Raw genomic sequence first — 18182 nt, forward strand, 5'->3', positions numbered from 1 at the left:
AGCTAGCCAAAGCAGGTCTCAGCGTTATTACTTGTTTCAAATTGAGTTCAAAGTGAGTTTCAAGTTCTTTACCCTCAATATTTTTTTCATTTTAGGGTAAAGAGAAATGGGTCATTTAAAACAGGAAGCTTATTCAAGGATATTCTGTTACTCAATAGTAAGAGAATACAGGAATTTGTACTCCACACAGAAATATGAACGCTGCATCTTAATAATGTGCTCATTACGGGGGAAAAGATGTTTTTCATGTTAGTATCTGTTCAAATACCATTTATTCTAGCAATGGTAAAAATGTAATGCAAAATAATACACATGCAGAATAATATTTCAATTCTTTAACTGAATTTAAGTTATGTATTGCTTGCCATCTCTCATTTGTTTGATTTTTACTAGAAATGGTGAGCTATAATAACTCAAATGCATCTTCAGGAAATTTTGCTCTCGCTGTCAGTTGTTTCTTTGTGGCCAAGCACCTTTGTATTAGTAAAGCATTATGATATTGAAAGCCAAAACCAGTACCTCTCTTTTTAAAGGTGATGTTAATTTCTTCACTTTCAGACCATCCCAGTTAAAACCACTCAACCACCTGGTTATAAAAAAATGCAAGACAGGGAGAGAGAGAGATCAAGAGAGAAAGACATACTATTTTCTCTCATTATATTATTAACAGCTGAAAAACATGCAAACAAGGGCTATAAGGCATTTTTTCATGACAATTTCTGTTCATGTGACAATGCGGTTGTTAAAAGGAGGAAACTTGGTCACTGTCATTGCCATACGAGGGAGCAGGAGAAGTTTGAGAACCACCAGATACATTGCAACTCCTCTGTGCAGAAGTGCCAAAGTAACAGGCAGGTTAATGCATACATATGCATAAACACAGCCACTTAGGTGTCCCCTTGGAATTCCACCCTTTTTTAACACAGGAGGCAGGAGAAGAGGGAGACAAGCAGAAAAGCCAAAGTATTTATTTTCCCAAGCACAAACTGCAGGCCTTAGTAACAACTTGGATAAAAAGAAAAAGCAGGAACTTTCTAATCCACAGAGCACTTTCTTCATTAGAAGAAAGAGGACAAAACCCTATTATGTCTCTGGAGCTCTTGACTACCATTCTTAAACAGCAACTGTTTGGTTTTAGATCAAGGAGTTGGGAGCTCTGGAAGGGCAGATGCTGAACAGGCATCGACTTATCTGAGAACTGAATAAAACTCTTACTTGAGCAACCTGCAACAAAACCAGTAAACAATAAGATGTTTCTAGCTAATCACGCTGAGGATTTATTTTTCTATTGTTGTTTGCTGTAGTTGCAAATATACTCAATAGCAACAGACATCATGCAATGTGCCTGGAGCTTTATGGGTTTACCAGACTGGGTTCTACAACATTAAAACCATTTTCACATTAAAAATCAAATTTCCTTCTTGGAAGTCTATTTCACTTACCTGTGTTTTTTGATGTCATTAATTCCATTCCTCAGATTGCCTAATCTTTCTGTAGGGTTTTGCCTTAAAAAAAAGAGGAAAAATAATAAGGATACGAATTTTTAAAATATTCTTTTTTTTTTTTTTTAAGAGCATTTATATGTCCTAACTCTTCACATTTAACAGTTGCAAAGGGACAGAGCTTGCATACAATATGTGGTCTCATAAGGAGACATAATGAGGTGTTGCTCACTGCTGCTCTTTCGAGGATGGAGAAACCTTTCAGGAAGCCAAGGAAGTGTAACTCAGCTGTGAGAGGCAGCAGGGGGAAATCAACCGTTTGAATTTCAGTTGCACGCCTTTTTTCTTCTTGGCCAGCAGGTCTGGCCATGAGTTGCAAAAGGAGACAGACCAAAATTTGCAGATACAAAGACCCTTTCAAACCTGCTGCAGAAACACAGCATATACCATTCCTAGTGCCATGGATGAAATCCCACTAAAGCTGGGTGGTCGAAGTCTGCAGTGTCACCAGCCACAGGTTCTGCACGCTGCTATGCACTAATGCTTCCGAGTCATGCTGTCCCTTTTGAAAAAATCACCTTTTTGCACACTTTCAGGTGGGTTTAAATCAGTCTTTAAGTGCACTATGCTTTCCATAGGAGCTATACACCTAAGTAATTTCGGAACCATAAGTAATTTTGGAAGCATTTTTAATAACATTGTGCTCAGTAATAAAATTAAATTCTTTACCTCTTTCCTCAGTCCATACTTATTAAGTTTTCCCTAAGATCTGTTTCAGGAAAAATTCACAGCTACAGAGAAGACCCAGAGACTGCATTTGTGGATGATATTTCTGCAGACTAAGACGTGTGACAGACACTCAGAGGCACGCATGCGTACTGAATATAGTCAGAACAGACCATGCTAGGCATAATAACTTTACATGAAGTTGTCAGAAATCCAGCACTCTAACTGGGATCTTAAATAGCTCAATCTATCTACACCAAGGCTCTGCAAAAACTGCCCCTCCTACCTGCAGAGTCTGCGGATCAAATCCTCAGGTCGCCTTGTGATTGTTTTGGGAAAATCAAGCTTTTCAATGCCTTTGAGAATCAAATTATATGTCATCATTTGATCAGCCCCAGAGAATGGTGGACTAGAAAAAGAAAGCAATGCTGTCAAGTGGAATGGCCAGCAAGAGCAGATTCATCCCTTTCTCATCAAAGCAAACATTTGAGAATATGGGAAAAAGAGCCCACCTTCCTAGTTTTACAACCCTCACCCTTTCAGCCTGTTGAAGACATTACAAAGGTTTGAAGTTGAGAAACTACCTGTAGGTACCAGAGAAAATGCATGATCATATTTGATCCTATAAGCCAGTTCTGCCTCTAGCCTAACTCAGAGGAGGTTCCATGTTGTACTGCTATTGAGCATTCACAAAGAGCTGTGCATGGAGGCAAAGAAAGAGCCCTGCTTACAGTTCACCCACCCCCCTGTACCCTATCACTCACTAAAGTGGAGAAGAACAGCCTGGAATCAGCTGTTCCTCCCAGGAAACACCATCATCAGTCAAAAGAGCTCCACAACAGCCACTTAGAGCCCATGTCTGGCCCTTTCCTTGGATGGATAAACTAGAATTGAGAGTATGGCCCACACTTTGACTGTGGTGTTTCTGAAATGACTGAAGACAAGTGTAAGAGGCAAAACCAAGTATCATTTTGCAAGTCATTCCTGCTTACTGATGGGAAAAACAACTACCTGTTTATTTTTTAAAATAGCCTTTAAAACATTTCTAAAACCAAACAAACAAGGTAAGAACTTGGAGTGGGAAGCACTTACCTGCCAGTAAGGAGTTCATACACAAGAATCCCAAGGGACCAAAAATCCACGCTGAAGTCATGGCCTTTACTCAGAATGACTTCGGGGGCAACATACTCAGGAGTTCCACAAAATGTCCAAGTTTTCTGCCCTGATCCGATCTTCTTTGCAAATCCAAAATCAACCTGACCAAAATCAACATATACTGCATAATGCAGAGGCGTTTTGCACTGCAAAGCCTTAAGATCTTAATTGCTTTCTCATCTCATAGTTTCCGGTTTCAGTGAAAACAATTACACAGTGTTGTTGCAAAGGAGAAAAGAGTATTTCCACTGGATTATTGAATGCTGTAGAACAGACCCATTTATTCTTACAAGTAATTTCCCAAATTATTTTCTTTCTGGATAGAACAACCATGTTTTATCATAGAATGTCCTGAGATGGAAGGGACCCACAAGGATCATAGAATCCAACTCCTGTCCCTGCATATGACAACCCCACAGTTCACACCGTGTGTCTGAGAGCGTTGTCCGGTCTCTTCTTGAACACTGTCAGGCTTGGGGCCGTGACATCTCCCTGGGGTGCCTGTTCCAGTGCTCCACCAACCTCTGGGTGAAGAACCTTTCCCTAATGTCCACCCTAAACCTCCCCTGGCACATCTTCCTGCCATTCCCTCGGGTTCTGTCATGGGTCACCAAAGAGTAGAGTTTGGCACCTGCCCTTCCTCCTCCCATTGTGAGGAAGCTGTAGCCGCCATGAGGTCTCCCCTCAGTCTCCTCCAGGCTGAACAAACCAGGTGACCTCAGCCGCTCCTCATACGGCTTCCTCTCCAAACCCTTCACCAACTTCTTAGCCCTCTTCTGGACACTATCCAGTAGCTTAATATCTTTTTTATCCTGTGGCGTCCAGAGCTGCACATAGTGCTCCAGGTGAGGCCACACCGATGCAGAGCAGAGCGGGACAATCACCTCCCTCGCACGGCTGGCAATGCTGTGCCTGATGCAGCCTGGGACATGTTGGCCCTCTTGGCTGCCAGGACAGAACCCCCAGATCCTTCTCTGTGGAGCTGCTTTCCAGCATCTTGTCCCCCAGTCTGTATGTACAGCCAGGGTTGTCATGTCCCAGGTGCAAAATCCAGCACTTGCTCTTGTTGAACTTCATGTGGTTGGTGATTGCCCAGTTCCCCGATTTGTTCAGATCCCTCTGCAGGGCCTCTCTGCCATCAAGAGTGTCAACAGCTCCCCCCAGTTTTGTGTCATCAGCAAACTCATTAAGCAATCCCTCAAGTCCTGAGACTAAGTAATTTATAAAGACGTTGAAGAGTGCTGGCCCTAAGATGGATCCCTGTGGAACCCCATTAGTGACTGGTCGCCAGCCCGACATAACCCCATTTACTAGAACCCTTTGAGCTCAGCCAGTCAGCCAATTGCTCACTCACTGCATTGTGTGTTTACCCAGCTGTATGCTGGACATCTTGTCCAAGAGGATACTGTGAGAGACAGTAACAAAGGCTTTACTGAAATACAAAAAGACCACGTTGACAGGCTTCCCTCGGTCAACTAGGTGGGTAATCTTGTCATAGAACAAAATTAGGTTGGTCAGGCAAGACTTTCCCCTCAGGAACCCGTGCTGGCTGGGACCAATGACTGTGCTGTCGTTCAGATGTTTTTCAATATCTCCCAGAACAAACTTCTCCATGACTTTGCCAGGAACAGAAGTGAGGCTTTCCTTGAAGACACGAGATTTACAGCCCACGAAAAATGGTAGGTTGCTTATGTCCTCAGAGTGGATGTTTCAGGGACTCTGAATGGTTTTCTCTTTGCACTTTTCACACTCACAGTCGGAAGCTGCAAATTCCCATTTTGTCTGTGGCTTGCAATGGCTTTGCAACGGCTTTGTCTCTCACTGGGCAACGAGTAGCTTGCCCTCTTTTCTACTAAAGTGTAAGGGTTATTAAACTTCAGGATCCCAGTACTATAATTACATGCTGTCTATTTATATCTCCCTCCAAGGAAACAGGATACAGGCACAAAAGGATTCTATTAGAAAAGGATTACATCTTACCAGTTTTATATATCCTTCAGCATCCAAAATTAGATTTTCTGGCTTCAGGTCTCTGTAGATAATTCCGATGTGATGTAGATAGTCAAAAGCCTCTGTCACACACCCAACACAGAACTTGGTAGTGACTTCATCAAAGCTGCCTCTGGAACAAAAATAATTACTATCCTTGCAGACAACTGACTTCTAAAAATGCTTCGCTCATTAACCAGATAACGTATAACACCCAGAATATTAACAGCTTTCTTGCATTTCTTGCATATGGACCTGATTGGCAATTTTAAAGGACAAAGGTTCCGTTTCGTTTGCTGTTACCTGTCTCTCAGTAAGCTCCACAATTCCCCTCCAAGGCAAGCCTCCAGCAGCATGTACACATACTTACTGTCCTTGAACGTGCGATATAGTCTGTGGAGACAAACAGCAGCAATTTAGGAAAAGTAAAAAAAACCCACGAGACTCACAAATGTCTCTTCTCTGGAACTCATATATGCCCAATTCTTAATTAGGCTGTCCAGTCGGTCAACTGGGAATCAACTTTCAAGGAAACCTTATGGTCAACTTACTTCACAATGAACGGAGAACATATCTGCTCGAGGATTTTCTTCTCAGAATAGATATGCTCTTGTTGTTTGGTGTCCACTACATGTTTCTTCTTTATACACTTCATAGCAAAAGCCACATTCTCATTTTTCACTTTAACCTGTGAATAAAAATGAAGAGTATATGTGAGGCAAAGAAAGGCTATTTTATCAATCTGTTCTCGATAGGTACACTGATATCCATCTGTTTCAAGGCAGCACAGGACTGAAATTGATTTACTCTAACAAGGAACAAATTCCAGATTCTGTGTTGAACTGTTCTGTATAGTTTTAAGTCAAGATTGTACTATATTTTACCACGAGTTTATACCATAACTGGTCCTAATTTCAATTTAAGATTTCTAAACATTAGCATAATACAAAAGAAGAAAAAGCAGAAGTAGATTATGAAGAATGTTTACAAATGACTTCACATTACACAGTGTGCAATAAAAAGATGGAAGTAAAAACAGGGTTTCCTGGAAACAAAGGAAGCAGCTATTGGTGTTCTACAGATGGCTGAGAATTCAATTTCAATTCAGATGATGCTGTAGAATTTCCAAGCTGACAGACAGCCCATGTGGCAATTTGTTTTGTGAAGCATGCATCGGAATAAAACAATTGATGGTCTAACTACTGTGAAGGATTATTGACTTCACTAAAATCAAGTAGTCTCCTTTAATTTACCATTACCTTCAGCAGCCTGCACAAGAAGTGTTCACGTTTTCTTCAGATGTTTGCGACTCAGCCAGAGGAGAGTGGAATTTAAGACCATAGTCTAATCAGGCTCTTCGCATGCCAGCAACACAGCTGTTCATGCTACTGAATATGACTCAAAAGAGCCATTACAAATTGTTGGAAATTTTGAAGTCAACACAGCTCACAACCAGATCACACTAGTTATAGTTGCTGTGCATGATAGCGAAGCAATTCTAACACCACAGACCATGTGATGCCAGAGATTACTTCAGGTCCATGCAGAACCTCAGGAAAGGGCCTGCAGTTCTGAGAACATGATGCAGGTAGGCACATCTGTAAAGTCCACATGTACAAAACTGATTTATGTATGTCTAGTGACCAGGAAGATACTTTAACAGCAGGAGATAAAGGCACATAAGAATGGATTTGTTTCTTTGAGCATCAAGTCCTGAAAATATATTTTCCTATGCATTGCTTTATATAGAATTACCTCTGCCTGAGAGGCACAAGCATGCAGCATTAATATTAAAGTCCTTCATGCTTTTCAGCGGTTAAATCAATCATTTAAGACAGAGAACTACTTGAATATGTTTAAAACAAACTCTTACAAGCTCAACCCTTCCGAACCCACCAACACCCAGAGTTGTGACAACTTCTAAATTCTGGAATGGGGAAGGAGGGAACTGGGCTACTTTCTCCTTGAGTTCTATCATCTCCAAAGACACCTCTTTGGCTGACTGTCCACAGAAGGATCTTCTTCTGCATTAAGAAAATTAACATAGGTTAGTGCTTTCCTTGCCAGCAACCTGTATCACAGTACTCTAATACTCCTACAAAAAATAAAAAGCCTTCTTATTTGCTAACAAAATTTTATTTTTATTTTATGCAGAAGCACTTTCTTTCATGACATCCTATGGAAGTAAATTAGAAGTGAAATTCTACTGAAGTTCACCGTGTACAGTCAATGGTATTTTTAGCAAGAGCTGTTCCATAGGGAGGTTCCTAATCATGTAGTCAGCTGCAAAACGTTGGGCACTTCAAGATGGAGAAGCAATTTCTGAAGTACTGTGTACCTGTTCCAGTAGAAGGACTGGACAGAAAAATGCAGCTCTACTTGTACATGCAAGAAAAACATAGTCTGCTAATATTCCAAGGGTGCTTAGGTTGAAAACAGAAACAGATAAACTGTAGTATGGTCCACAGCTAAAAGCAAACTCCTAACGCTACACTGAAGTACTAAAAATACACTGTTTCTTTTACATCTGCTTATTTCTGTTTGAAATGGCAATTACTCTTTTGGATAGTAATACAATTTCATTAACTCAGTCAGGAGTTAAAATTGACCTTTAGGGGTTTTACCAGTCAAAGAATTTACCATAAAAATACAAATAATTATTTAAGCACACTTTCATTTATTTTATGTGCTCGGTTTTCTTGAGATGGAGTGAATTCTTGGTTGCAAGTCAATATACCGAAATTCTATGTTATTTTTGTTTCAGAAAAGAAGATTTATAGGACTCTATAAGCATATCTGGACAGTTTTATTAGAGTGATTACTATCACTTCTGGGGGCCCATGATTTTACCTACGTATCTATCACTCTTTTTTTATGATTACCCACTAAAGACATGCCAAAAAAATTATCTGACTTACTTTGCATGTCGCTTTTCATCGTCCCGGGCCAGATTAGCCACATAACCTTCAAGGTAAGTTTGGAGCTCCTCGTAAGTTCCAACAGTTTGATTAAATGTCCTAAAAACATACATGAAACAGTATAAACAACTGAACGAACTGTGGGAAAAGAAAGAAATCATGATCTATGCTGCTGCACCAAGGCTCTACTTTGCCTCTAAGTCATGACCCAGACCAAGCTTTACACTGTCACTTTGACAGTATAAATTTTAAGAGCTTTGAGGAGGTTACCAGCTGAAGTACCTAATTTGGTTTACCAGAGGGTAGGGGCACAGAGCGCCTGATTTCCCCAGGTAATTTCATGTTATGTTTAAATAATTCAGAGCACGCTGGGTGTACTTTGCCTTCCACATGCATTATGGTTATTGAGTGTGGTTCAACCATCCCAACCACAGGAACCAGCTTGGCATGAGTTCAGGCTATCAGTCCTTCACTTCCAATGGATAGAGCCCTTGGTACACAGTGCCAAAGAGGTTGAGATTGCCTCTCCTACTTCACAAGTGAGTAACAGCTGAGTAACACCACTGTGGGAAGAACATACCAGCTTCTGGCATGCTTCTCTGCAACTTATTTAAACAAGCTAAAGAAGAGAAGAGGAAAATGCATTCACAGCCCAAGATGCCATTTCCTGGGCTGAAGTAGATTCTTAGCCCTCAGCAGGAGACCCCTTGGGATTCAGCAAAGAAAAGGACGGTGGCTGTCCACATTCCAAGTAAGCATCCTTACGGCCAGCCTTGAGAAACACAGGTTTGCTGTTTCACTGTTTCACTTTCCACTGGGAGCTTCCTTTCTTATGTCTTACCTCTGTTCTATTTTTTCCACTTTAAGAAGGGTACAACTGGCCTCTACCTGGCAAAACTAGGAATGTGGTTGCATGTCACCCTTGACAAACGGACATCCCAAAAACAGGGGACATGCAGGGGCTTATGTTGTTCCCTGAGCCACTGAACAGCACTTAACAAATCACCACAAGGAGAGAAAGAAAAGAATAACTCTGAACTACTCTTAAGCTTCTGTGCTCCTGCACTGTCTGTCAGTCCCTCTTCATTAGGTCTTTGTCTAAAGCACGGCCACAAATCAGTGTTCTAAAAGCATAACCACTCATTCTGTATTCACTTGAGAAAATGTTATGGTTGTGACGACAGTAAAGTCACATCTTACCGCTGACTTACTGAAAGAGGATGCAAGTCTTTCATTAAACCACAGTGTGATACTTACTCTCTATCTATAACGAGGCACTCCACATTGTATTCATCTGCAATAACGTTTGCTGATCTGACGTCGTCACTAAGAATTGAAACAGATCAGTAGAATTCAGAAGCACACCAAAATCCTCAAAGTACATCACACTGTACTCAAGGAAGGTCACAGCTGCTATAGGTGAAACTCCTCAAAGGCCTCTCCAGACCATATCTGGATTAATATTGCTGAACCACATACACAATTATAGCATTTTACTGGTTGTTACTATTGTCTAGCACAGTATTTTTTCCAGTTTCAGTCAGGTTTGGATCATGACTGTCTTTAGCAACCTTCCAAGAAATTAGGTTGAGATGTAATTAGCATTACATCAGGATTTACTACTAATTTCTGAAATGGTCTTCAGATAGAAAAGATTCCAGAGACCAAACAATCCCTACTTAATCATCCAAATCAATATGTGCTATATGAGCTACTTGTCACGTATTCTCTGTACTCCTCTGTTTCTTGCTATCATGGGCACTGGCACAGAAACAACAGCTCAGTCCAGTAATGATGGAACTTATGGAAATTGTTCATGTCATGAGTCATACAGAGCCTGGCACAACTTTTCCTCACAGTTTTTACTGAAATATAAACAATAAGCAGCAATGCGGAGAGGGCCAGCATTTGACTTTTTCAGGGAAAACCAAAGGTAGATGACAGTGTATACTTTCAAGTGCTCTCTGCAAAACCCAAAACATTAAGACAAATTCAGCCATTGCCTTCATCTGCTGACCTCACCATCAAAACAAAGACTGTATTCAAAGAACCAGGAGGTGCATAATCTGACACACAGTAACAGCTCACAATTGAAACACTATACATCATGACTCAGACAACGAGAACTAACCTAATGAGAGCCTTTTCTCCGAAGTAATCTCCTTTATGTAGATTTTTAATCACCTGAGGCTGCACATGATCTGCAGTACTCTGCGTAACTATCACCTGGAAAGAAAAAGAACAAAAATTTAGCAAGGTGAGTTTCAAAGTATTACATGGTTTCCTCTTCCTCTCTGTGTATTTCATAAAAGCGTAAAACTCAGCAATGCCACAGGAAAGAGATACAAATATATATAATTACTCTATCCTCTCAAAAATTAAAACCATCAAACATTTCAACAGCACCCTTGTTTTTGCTAAGAGATGGAAAAATAGATATATTCATTATTGCCCACCCCCATAATTTTCTCCTTACACCTTTTAAAAAAAGAGAAAAGTAAATCGCACTTTAATGAAAAACTGAAAAATACTTCAGTCCCACAGTGGGCGGGCACAATATGAGCTTTCTGTCTTCTCAGCTAAACAGATAGCCCCCAGAAACATTAACTAACATTTCCCTCTTTACAAATAAATCAGCCCACAGAATTTACAAAAGAGTTTTATATGTGCATGCATTTTTAAAATATTTAAATCACACTCCACATACTTGAACACCATTTTAGTTTATATTCATTAGTTCCTCAAACAGCATTTTACTGTTTTAAATGAATTTCTTTGTTCAAAAATATAACTGCATAATTTTTTTTAAAAAGTAAGTCTCGGCTCATACTGATGTATGGGTTGCCAAATGGCCTCATTCGATTCTTCAGAAAAGGTCCATTAGTGATGGACAGTCATCATACACAGCTGCTACTGATGAACCTCCTCTTCCACACCAGCACACATTCTGCTGATGCCCACACCCATTAGCAAAAAACAAACCAGAACGTCCCCAGATAGAGACATTTTGGAAACATGTTTTTGGAAACCCCTACTAGACATTTATTGATGAAAATTCTCCTGCTTTTATTCTTTAGAGGCGGCCTCCAATGTAACAGCCGATGGATAAAGGCTGCTGCCTCACTCCTTTGGGACTAAAAAATGAAAGGAATAGACCCTGACTGAGTCACCTAGAATGCCGTTCTTCTCCCTTAAACCTAGGACTCCACTATTTCTCAGATATTTCACAAGTCTATGTTTTGCCCATCAGACATTGAAACATCCAGGAGAAGACGTAGGATCAAATCTCATTTACAAGAAACTGTTTTTACATCTCTGTTACAGTGTCAAGAGGCTCCAGGACAAACTTTAATTACATTCTAATTAGAACAGTATAACATGGCTTCGTTGTGAATGCAAATTAGGCCACCTGAATCTCTGAAATGCTGCTCTAGGCTTTTATCACAGTATTGTGAACTTGACAGCATCCTCAAAAACTCTCCACACAGATTTTACTGAAGACCACATCCCTCAAGATAGCTTTTGAAATACAGGTGTTTGCATATGTTACTTTATAAATCAGTTTTAAAATATCTTACCTTTCCTTTTGCTATTATAAAGAAGGTATTTCCTTCTTCTCCTTCCCGAATAACATAATCTCCCTTGTTGTAGTACTCCTGTTGGCGCGGGGGAAGAAAGAAACAATATCGTCCAATCTATCATTAGCCTACTTGAAAATTCTGATTACTATGCAGAGCTCCTAATACATCTTGATGTTCCTTGACGTTTAGCTTCCTATCTCCTCTGTATATATTGCATCCGATAATAATGTGCAAGCATTCCGCTATGTAAAGCATGACGGCCAGTCTGTAATGTATCTTAATGGAACAGCATGTTATTTATTTTTAAAAATACTAACACTGGTGTCATCCTTATGAAGCAGGGTAAAATGAAGAAAAAAAAATATCAAAAGCTCTTAAATAATTCTAAATCAAAATCCCATTTCCAAAAGTAATTTGGGGCTTGACACCTCAGTGGCAGTGCCTAAATCATCTATTGCAAGCTACCAAGGCACCAACGTTTCTGTCTCTGCTAAGGAACCCTGCCTTCATTGCCTAATTGTTTAACTTTCAATCAAGCATTTTTTCCACACTAACCTTCAGCTTTGTGATCTGTTCCTCATAAACAATCACCTCATTTTTTTCTCCTCCAAGTGTTTCCTAAAAGTTCTTCCTTTCCAGGAATCCTTGGCACACACAAAAAAGTCACTGCTTAGGATACTGATGTGCTAAGGCCAGTTGTGGTTTCACATAACTAACACCACAATCCCCTCATCCCCTTGTGCTATGGCCACGTATCACTCCGCCTCCTTCAGCTTGTTGGGACTGAGGCTCTCAATTTTCTGAGGAACTTTTGATCTCCATCTGCAAAACTGCTCCAAGACTGGGGTTTCTACAGACCTTCCCTACACAAAAAGCATTAATGGTTACCATTGCTCTTGGGAAATAACACACCTATGACTACATATCCAGCCTTTACCTCCAAAGGCTGCAGGCAGATGCAGCATTAAGACACACATATATTTGGCTGGTTTCATATGTTGAAATCCTAAGGCCTTTTCCCCCTTACATTTTGCAACGTATGGTCCAAGGTATATGGAAGTATTACATGACTACTTTGCAAACAGGTAAAGCATGATTACCAAAAAAGAGCCAGAGACCTGGACAGCAAGTGTGTGCTTAATCTTAACAAAGAATAGATTACAGATCCTCTTATCTATTTTCTTGACTACTTGATGCCACAGATATAACTTACTTTTATGACACTAAATACTGCCAACCTGGAATTTCACTCTGACCACTCAAAAAACACTATCACATTAAAAAAAGCTTGGTTGCTTTTTTGTTTTGTATGGACTCAATGACCTTAAAGGTCTCTTCCAACCAAAATGATCCTATGATTCACAGAACGGTTTGGGTTGGAAGGGACCTCTGGAGATCATCTAGTCCAACCCACCTGGTAAAGCAGGGTCACCCAGAGTAGATGGCACAGGAATGTGTCCAGGTGAGTTTAGAATGTCTCCAGAGAAGGAGACTCCACAACCTCTCTGGGCAGCCTGTTCCAGGGCTCTGGCACCCTCAAAGGAAACAACTTTCTCCTCATGTTTAGACGGAACCTCCGATGCTTCAATCTCTGCCCATAGCCCCTCATCCTGTTGTTGGACACCACCGAAGGAGTCTGATCCATCCTCTTGACACCCAGCCTTGAGATATTTATAAACATTGATGAAACCCCCTCTCAGCCTTCTCTTCTCCAGGCTGAACAGATCCAGCTCTCTCAGTGTCTCCTCATCAGAAAGATGCTCCATGGCCCCCATCATCTTTGTAGCTCTCTGCTGGACTCTCTCCAGTGATTTCTTGCCCTTCTTTGATTCTATAATTCTTCATTATTTTGAAAGCTTACTGTATACTATTTAGGAAAAAATTAAGTATCTTACCACCTCCAGGCAGTCCATGATCTTGGTTAGTTTATCTTCAGGTAAGTTTTTCAGTAGGGACACACTTCCAGAAAACAGAAATGCAAAACAAAAGATTCCAAAAGTAGTTTTTATTAAGACTTTTTTTCATTGTCTCTTCTCATCTATAAAATTTGTACAACCACATTTCGTAACTAGCTAAACTGGTATTCTTATACAAAACAGAAAATATACAACCAAATCTTAATTTGGAAGGTTCAAGCATTCTCATCTTGTGTTTTAGATAAAAAGAACTCCCACAGCTTACAGAAATGTGGCAAATATTAGTCAGTTTGTAAATCACGTTTGCATTTCAGTAGGGGAAAAAAAATTCTAGTTAGCACATGGACTGCTTTCACAATTCAGTCATATAGATGTGATTAATTGCAAAACCGAGGCATTAGAGAAATCCAATAACACATTTTCACACGCACTGCAGAGACTGCAAAATCAGATAAAGCTAAAAACTTCAGTACTGCTTGGACAAATATTAAAAGATAACCAACTATAGTGATGATCTAGTGAACTTGCTGGTAGGAATGAAAGCCCCTCCCATTCTAAGCATTTGGACTTGTAAAAGTTAGGAAAACATAGTGCTTGCTAGCTGTTGGGGCTCAGCAAGTAAGTATTTATTGAAATAAAAGATGGTGATAGATGCAAAAATACACAAGACATTCTATGCATAGCTGGGATTGAGATCTCTATTTGAAACCATACCAGAATGGTTATTCTTTACTAAAGAAAGAAAATACAAAAATCAGCTAATTATGGTTTGGAACCTCTAATTTGACGTTCTTCCTAGGGAAAAGCACTGTACATCTCTCAGTGTTCCCGGCAGAAAAGAGAATTGTTCTACTCTCTGCAGATTTCCTAGTAATTTATGTTGGAATTAGTTCATAAAACAGGCATGCCGTTCTCATATTCAAGCCTCTAGGGGAAGAAGAATATCCCTTCATCTACCTCAGCAGCAAATTTAACTTCTAGTTGGAGGATTTCATTAACTCTATTTATTTAATATGTTGTTTTAACTTCTAGCCATGTAATCTTCCTATATGTTTGTTCCATTACTTAAAAGCAGTTAAGCACCTATACCTATTTCTTATTGTAATACAGGAGAAAAACAAACAAGATGAGAAAAAATATTTTGTGAATCCTAAAAAAAAAAATAAATAAGAGAGGTAAATATTCAGGTTATTGAGGCCTGCATTAAGAGCTCTTTATTTCTCTGTCTCCCTATAAAACAGGCACAATATTGTTGTGCACCTCAGGTAGCGGCCCAAATCAGTATGAGAAATAAAAGCATTTTATTTACCTTCTAAGGAAGTTTCTGTATTGCTCTTGTCTTGTTTGTGCTGTCACTCTCATGATATTTTGAAACACTTCTCTGTCCAATGCCCATGTTTTAACATTGGTGATTGCTTTAAGAAAACAAGAAACAACAAAATCAACAATGTTTCTGAGTTATTTGATGGAAGATATTACAGTATCAGGACACGGTACAGGACAGATGAGCTCTTTCAAAATGCTCAAGGCCAAATTTTACAACATCCAGCACCTACTGCAATCAGACTTTTAAAATAATTCAGCTCCCACTTAAACAATGCTCACTGAAGTAAGGTGTAGACTTCTAAACAGCTCCTCCACGGAGCACCTTCCATGCAACTCCAGAGGCTGCGTAACCTTTAACACCTAGCCATTTACTATGAGCACAAACAGGGCTGAATGCTTGTGAAGATCTACTCCTCATGGTGGAGAGTCATTGGACTCAAAAGCTCCAATGTAATCTGTAAAAGAGCTGCTTTGAGAGAAACAAAAATCTGGCTTAAGTTTTTCAAAGCTTATGAGGTAAATGTTGAATACTGTGGCTTGGATCTATCTCTAATTCGGATTACATGCAAACGTTTGTGAGATGTGCAATAAGATGCGAATAACAGAGGTCAAGAAAGACATTTTGTTTCAATTAGTCCTGTGATCCTCACACACTTTTCCTCCAATGTAGCCATTTTATAATGGAACAAAGGGTAACCAAAACATCAATGATTGTCTTTCAAAAGGTAATCAAAATACTAATACAGTAACCATGCATAAGATGCAGCATAAAGGATGCAAACCACTAAGCAGCCTCTGTGTGCAATCGTTGACAGTATAGAACATGCTGCACTTTTTATTTTTTTAAGCAAAAGAAGGTGATTCTAGTTTATCTTAATACTTTCTTTTAAAAGATGTTACAACATACTCAGCAGTTTTCCTTCTGTCATATGAAAGAATCAAACTGTTTTTTCCAGGATAAAGGAAAGCTACAGAAAACTGAGCGCAATTTATTTCCTCAGTTTATCAGAAGCACAAAACCATTTTTACAAGAAAGAAAAATGCGACCGTTAAAAATGATTCACTGAGGTCTTTGTATTTAACCTTTATGTAGACATACGCTCTTCAACGCCATTTATCAAAATAGCTCAAAAAACTATTTTGGCTGCTGGAAGGGAGAACAAAGGTATCGATTTGGTTTTGTTTTTCTCCTAAATCACACCTTTCAGCTTACTTTGCAGGAAGAAAATATGGCAAGTATCCAAGCTACCACAAACGCGTTGCCTGTATTTTGCACCTTAACTACAAAACACAATTATACAGTTAGAAAAAAAGCCTGGAAGCTCAAAGATGAGACAGAGAAAAAGGAATTCAGAAACATAGCACTAAATCACATTCCCAGTTTCAAATCGAGTTTACTGCATGTGAAGACGCTACTGGGTAGCAGTTGAAATGCTGTCTGGCTAAAGTCCTTCACTTATCACTTTTCAAAGACTGCAGGGAAAGGGTATCACTAGATCCAGCATTCAAGAAAGGGTTTTCACATATGCATTTCCTAGTCATTCTCAGTTAGTTGTTGTACTGCTCTTCCTCCACAGCAAGAAATACAGGAAAGCTATTAGGGAGGGCTAGGTTTCTGCAGTCATTTTAAACACCCTTTATTCAAATTCATGCACCTTTTCTTGTCCACAATTGGACAATTTTTGTCCTACCTCGAAAGCAATTAATGTTAACAAAGGTCTAAACTAGCATGATATCTTACTATGCAGAAACTCTACTTTATAATGTTAATACTATATACAGCATGCAAAAAAAAAAAGGAAAAATAGGGAACACATTCAAATGTAACAGTGTGCTAGTAAGAAAAATAACCACATTATTGATGCTTTTCTGTTTATCAGGCAGCCACAAAAACAGATTACATGTAATAACTTCCATCTGCACAGCCAGCAATGATTAAGTGTTTAAATTGGGTGCAGGAAGACCAGAAGCTTTTAAACTGAACAACTTGTTGTTTTATTCCATCTGCTTCTTTTTACACTTATTGGTGGTTCAAAGTTCCTGCAGATTTAGACAAGAACAAAAATTAGCCTCCAAACAAAAATAATTTTTATGGAATAGTGGAGAGTGGAAAAAATGTTAAATTAACCATATTTTGACAGTTACTGGTCTTCCACAGAATAATTATGGCAGGCTACAAAAGGAATCAAGGGATACTTAATGGGTGAAGACTCAGTCATATGCAGGAAAAGGGATATTTTTATCATATCAACATTTAACAACTCCACCCTAGTCAGTCCTTAACAAAAAGCAGGAGCCAGTATCTGCCTCCTCTACAAGTGTCTCACCTAAAAGTTTCATCTCTCTCACTACCACATTTGTAATCAAACTCAAATCTTCTTGAGGCTTGTATCTAGTGGAGGGCCTCAAGGGTCAGTACTGGGGCCAGTATTATTTAATATATTTATCTGTTACTTGGATGAGGGAACAGAGTGCACTGTCAGCAAGTTTGCTGATGACACCAAGCTGGGAGGAGTGGCTGACATGCTAGAAGGCTGTGATGCCATCCAGCAAGACCTAGACAGGCTGGAGAGTTGCGTGGGGAAAAATTTAATGAAATATAACAAGGGCAAGCGTAGAGTCTTGCATCTGGGTAGGAAGAACCCCAGGTTCCAGTATAAGTTGGGGAACAACCTGTTGGAGAGCAGTGTAGGGGAAAGGGGCCTGGGAGTCCTGGTGGACAGCAGGATGACCATAAGCCAGCCACTGTGTCCTTGTGGCCAAGAAGGTCAATGGCATCCTGGGGTGTATTAGAAGGGGGGTGGTTAGTAGGTCGAGAGAGGTTCTCCTCCCCCTCTACTCTGCCCTGGTGAGACCTCATCTGGAATATTGTGTCCAGTTCTGGGCCCCTCCGTTCAAGAAGGACAGGGAACTGCTGGAGAGAGTCCAGCGCAAGGCAACCAAGATGATTAAGGGAGTGGAGCATCTCCCTTATGAGAAAAGGCTGAGGGAGCTGGGTCTCTTTAGCTTGGAGAAGAGGAGACGGAGGGGTGACTTCATCAATGTTTATAAATATATAAAAGGTGAGTGTCATGAGGATGTAGCCAGGCTCTTCTCAGTGACAAACAATGGCAAGAGAAGGGGTAATGG

The 18182-nt window shown here is 39.9% G+C and overlaps 1 protein-coding gene across 5 annotated transcripts in view; it reads right to left on the minus strand.

Annotated features, from left to right (window-relative positions):
- PRKG2 (protein kinase cGMP-dependent 2) overlaps positions 1 to 18182 on the minus strand; it is a 46800-nt gene that overhangs the window by 1153 nt on the left and 27465 nt on the right. Inside the window, exons 1-15 of one of the 5 annotated variants that reach the window (XM_082050852.1) lie at positions 15333 to 15432; positions 15037 to 15142; positions 13707 to 13770; positions 11809 to 11886; positions 10362 to 10456; positions 9488 to 9556; positions 8231 to 8329; positions 7186 to 7336; positions 5864 to 6000; positions 5616 to 5705; positions 5304 to 5445; positions 3261 to 3424; positions 2455 to 2577; positions 1443 to 1505; positions 520 to 586 (exon numbers count right to left, since the gene is read on the minus strand). In XM_082050852.1, the coding sequence (XP_081906978.1) occupies positions 520 to 586; positions 1443 to 1505; positions 2455 to 2577; positions 3261 to 3424; positions 5304 to 5445; positions 5616 to 5705; positions 5864 to 6000; positions 7186 to 7336; positions 8231 to 8329; positions 9488 to 9556; positions 10362 to 10456; positions 11809 to 11886; positions 13707 to 13770; positions 15037 to 15089 (1395 nt within the window). In that variant the 5' untranslated portion in view covers positions 15090 to 15142; positions 15333 to 15432. Of the gene's footprint in view, positions 1 to 519; positions 587 to 1442; positions 1506 to 2454; positions 2578 to 3260; positions 3425 to 5303; positions 5446 to 5615; positions 5706 to 5863; positions 6001 to 7185; positions 7337 to 8230; positions 8330 to 9487; positions 9557 to 10361; positions 10457 to 11808; positions 11887 to 13706; positions 13771 to 15036; positions 15143 to 15332; positions 15433 to 18182 lie in introns of those variants that run through there. The other 4 variants (XM_082050850.1, XM_082050849.1, XM_082050851.1 and 1 more) reach the window with 4 other exon arrangements.

The sequence above is a fragment of the Streptopelia decaocto genome (genome assembly GCF_964273445.1).
Source record: "Streptopelia decaocto genome assembly, chromosome: 4".
NCBI classification, from domain to species: Eukaryota; Metazoa; Chordata; class Aves; order Columbiformes; family Columbidae; genus Streptopelia; species Streptopelia decaocto.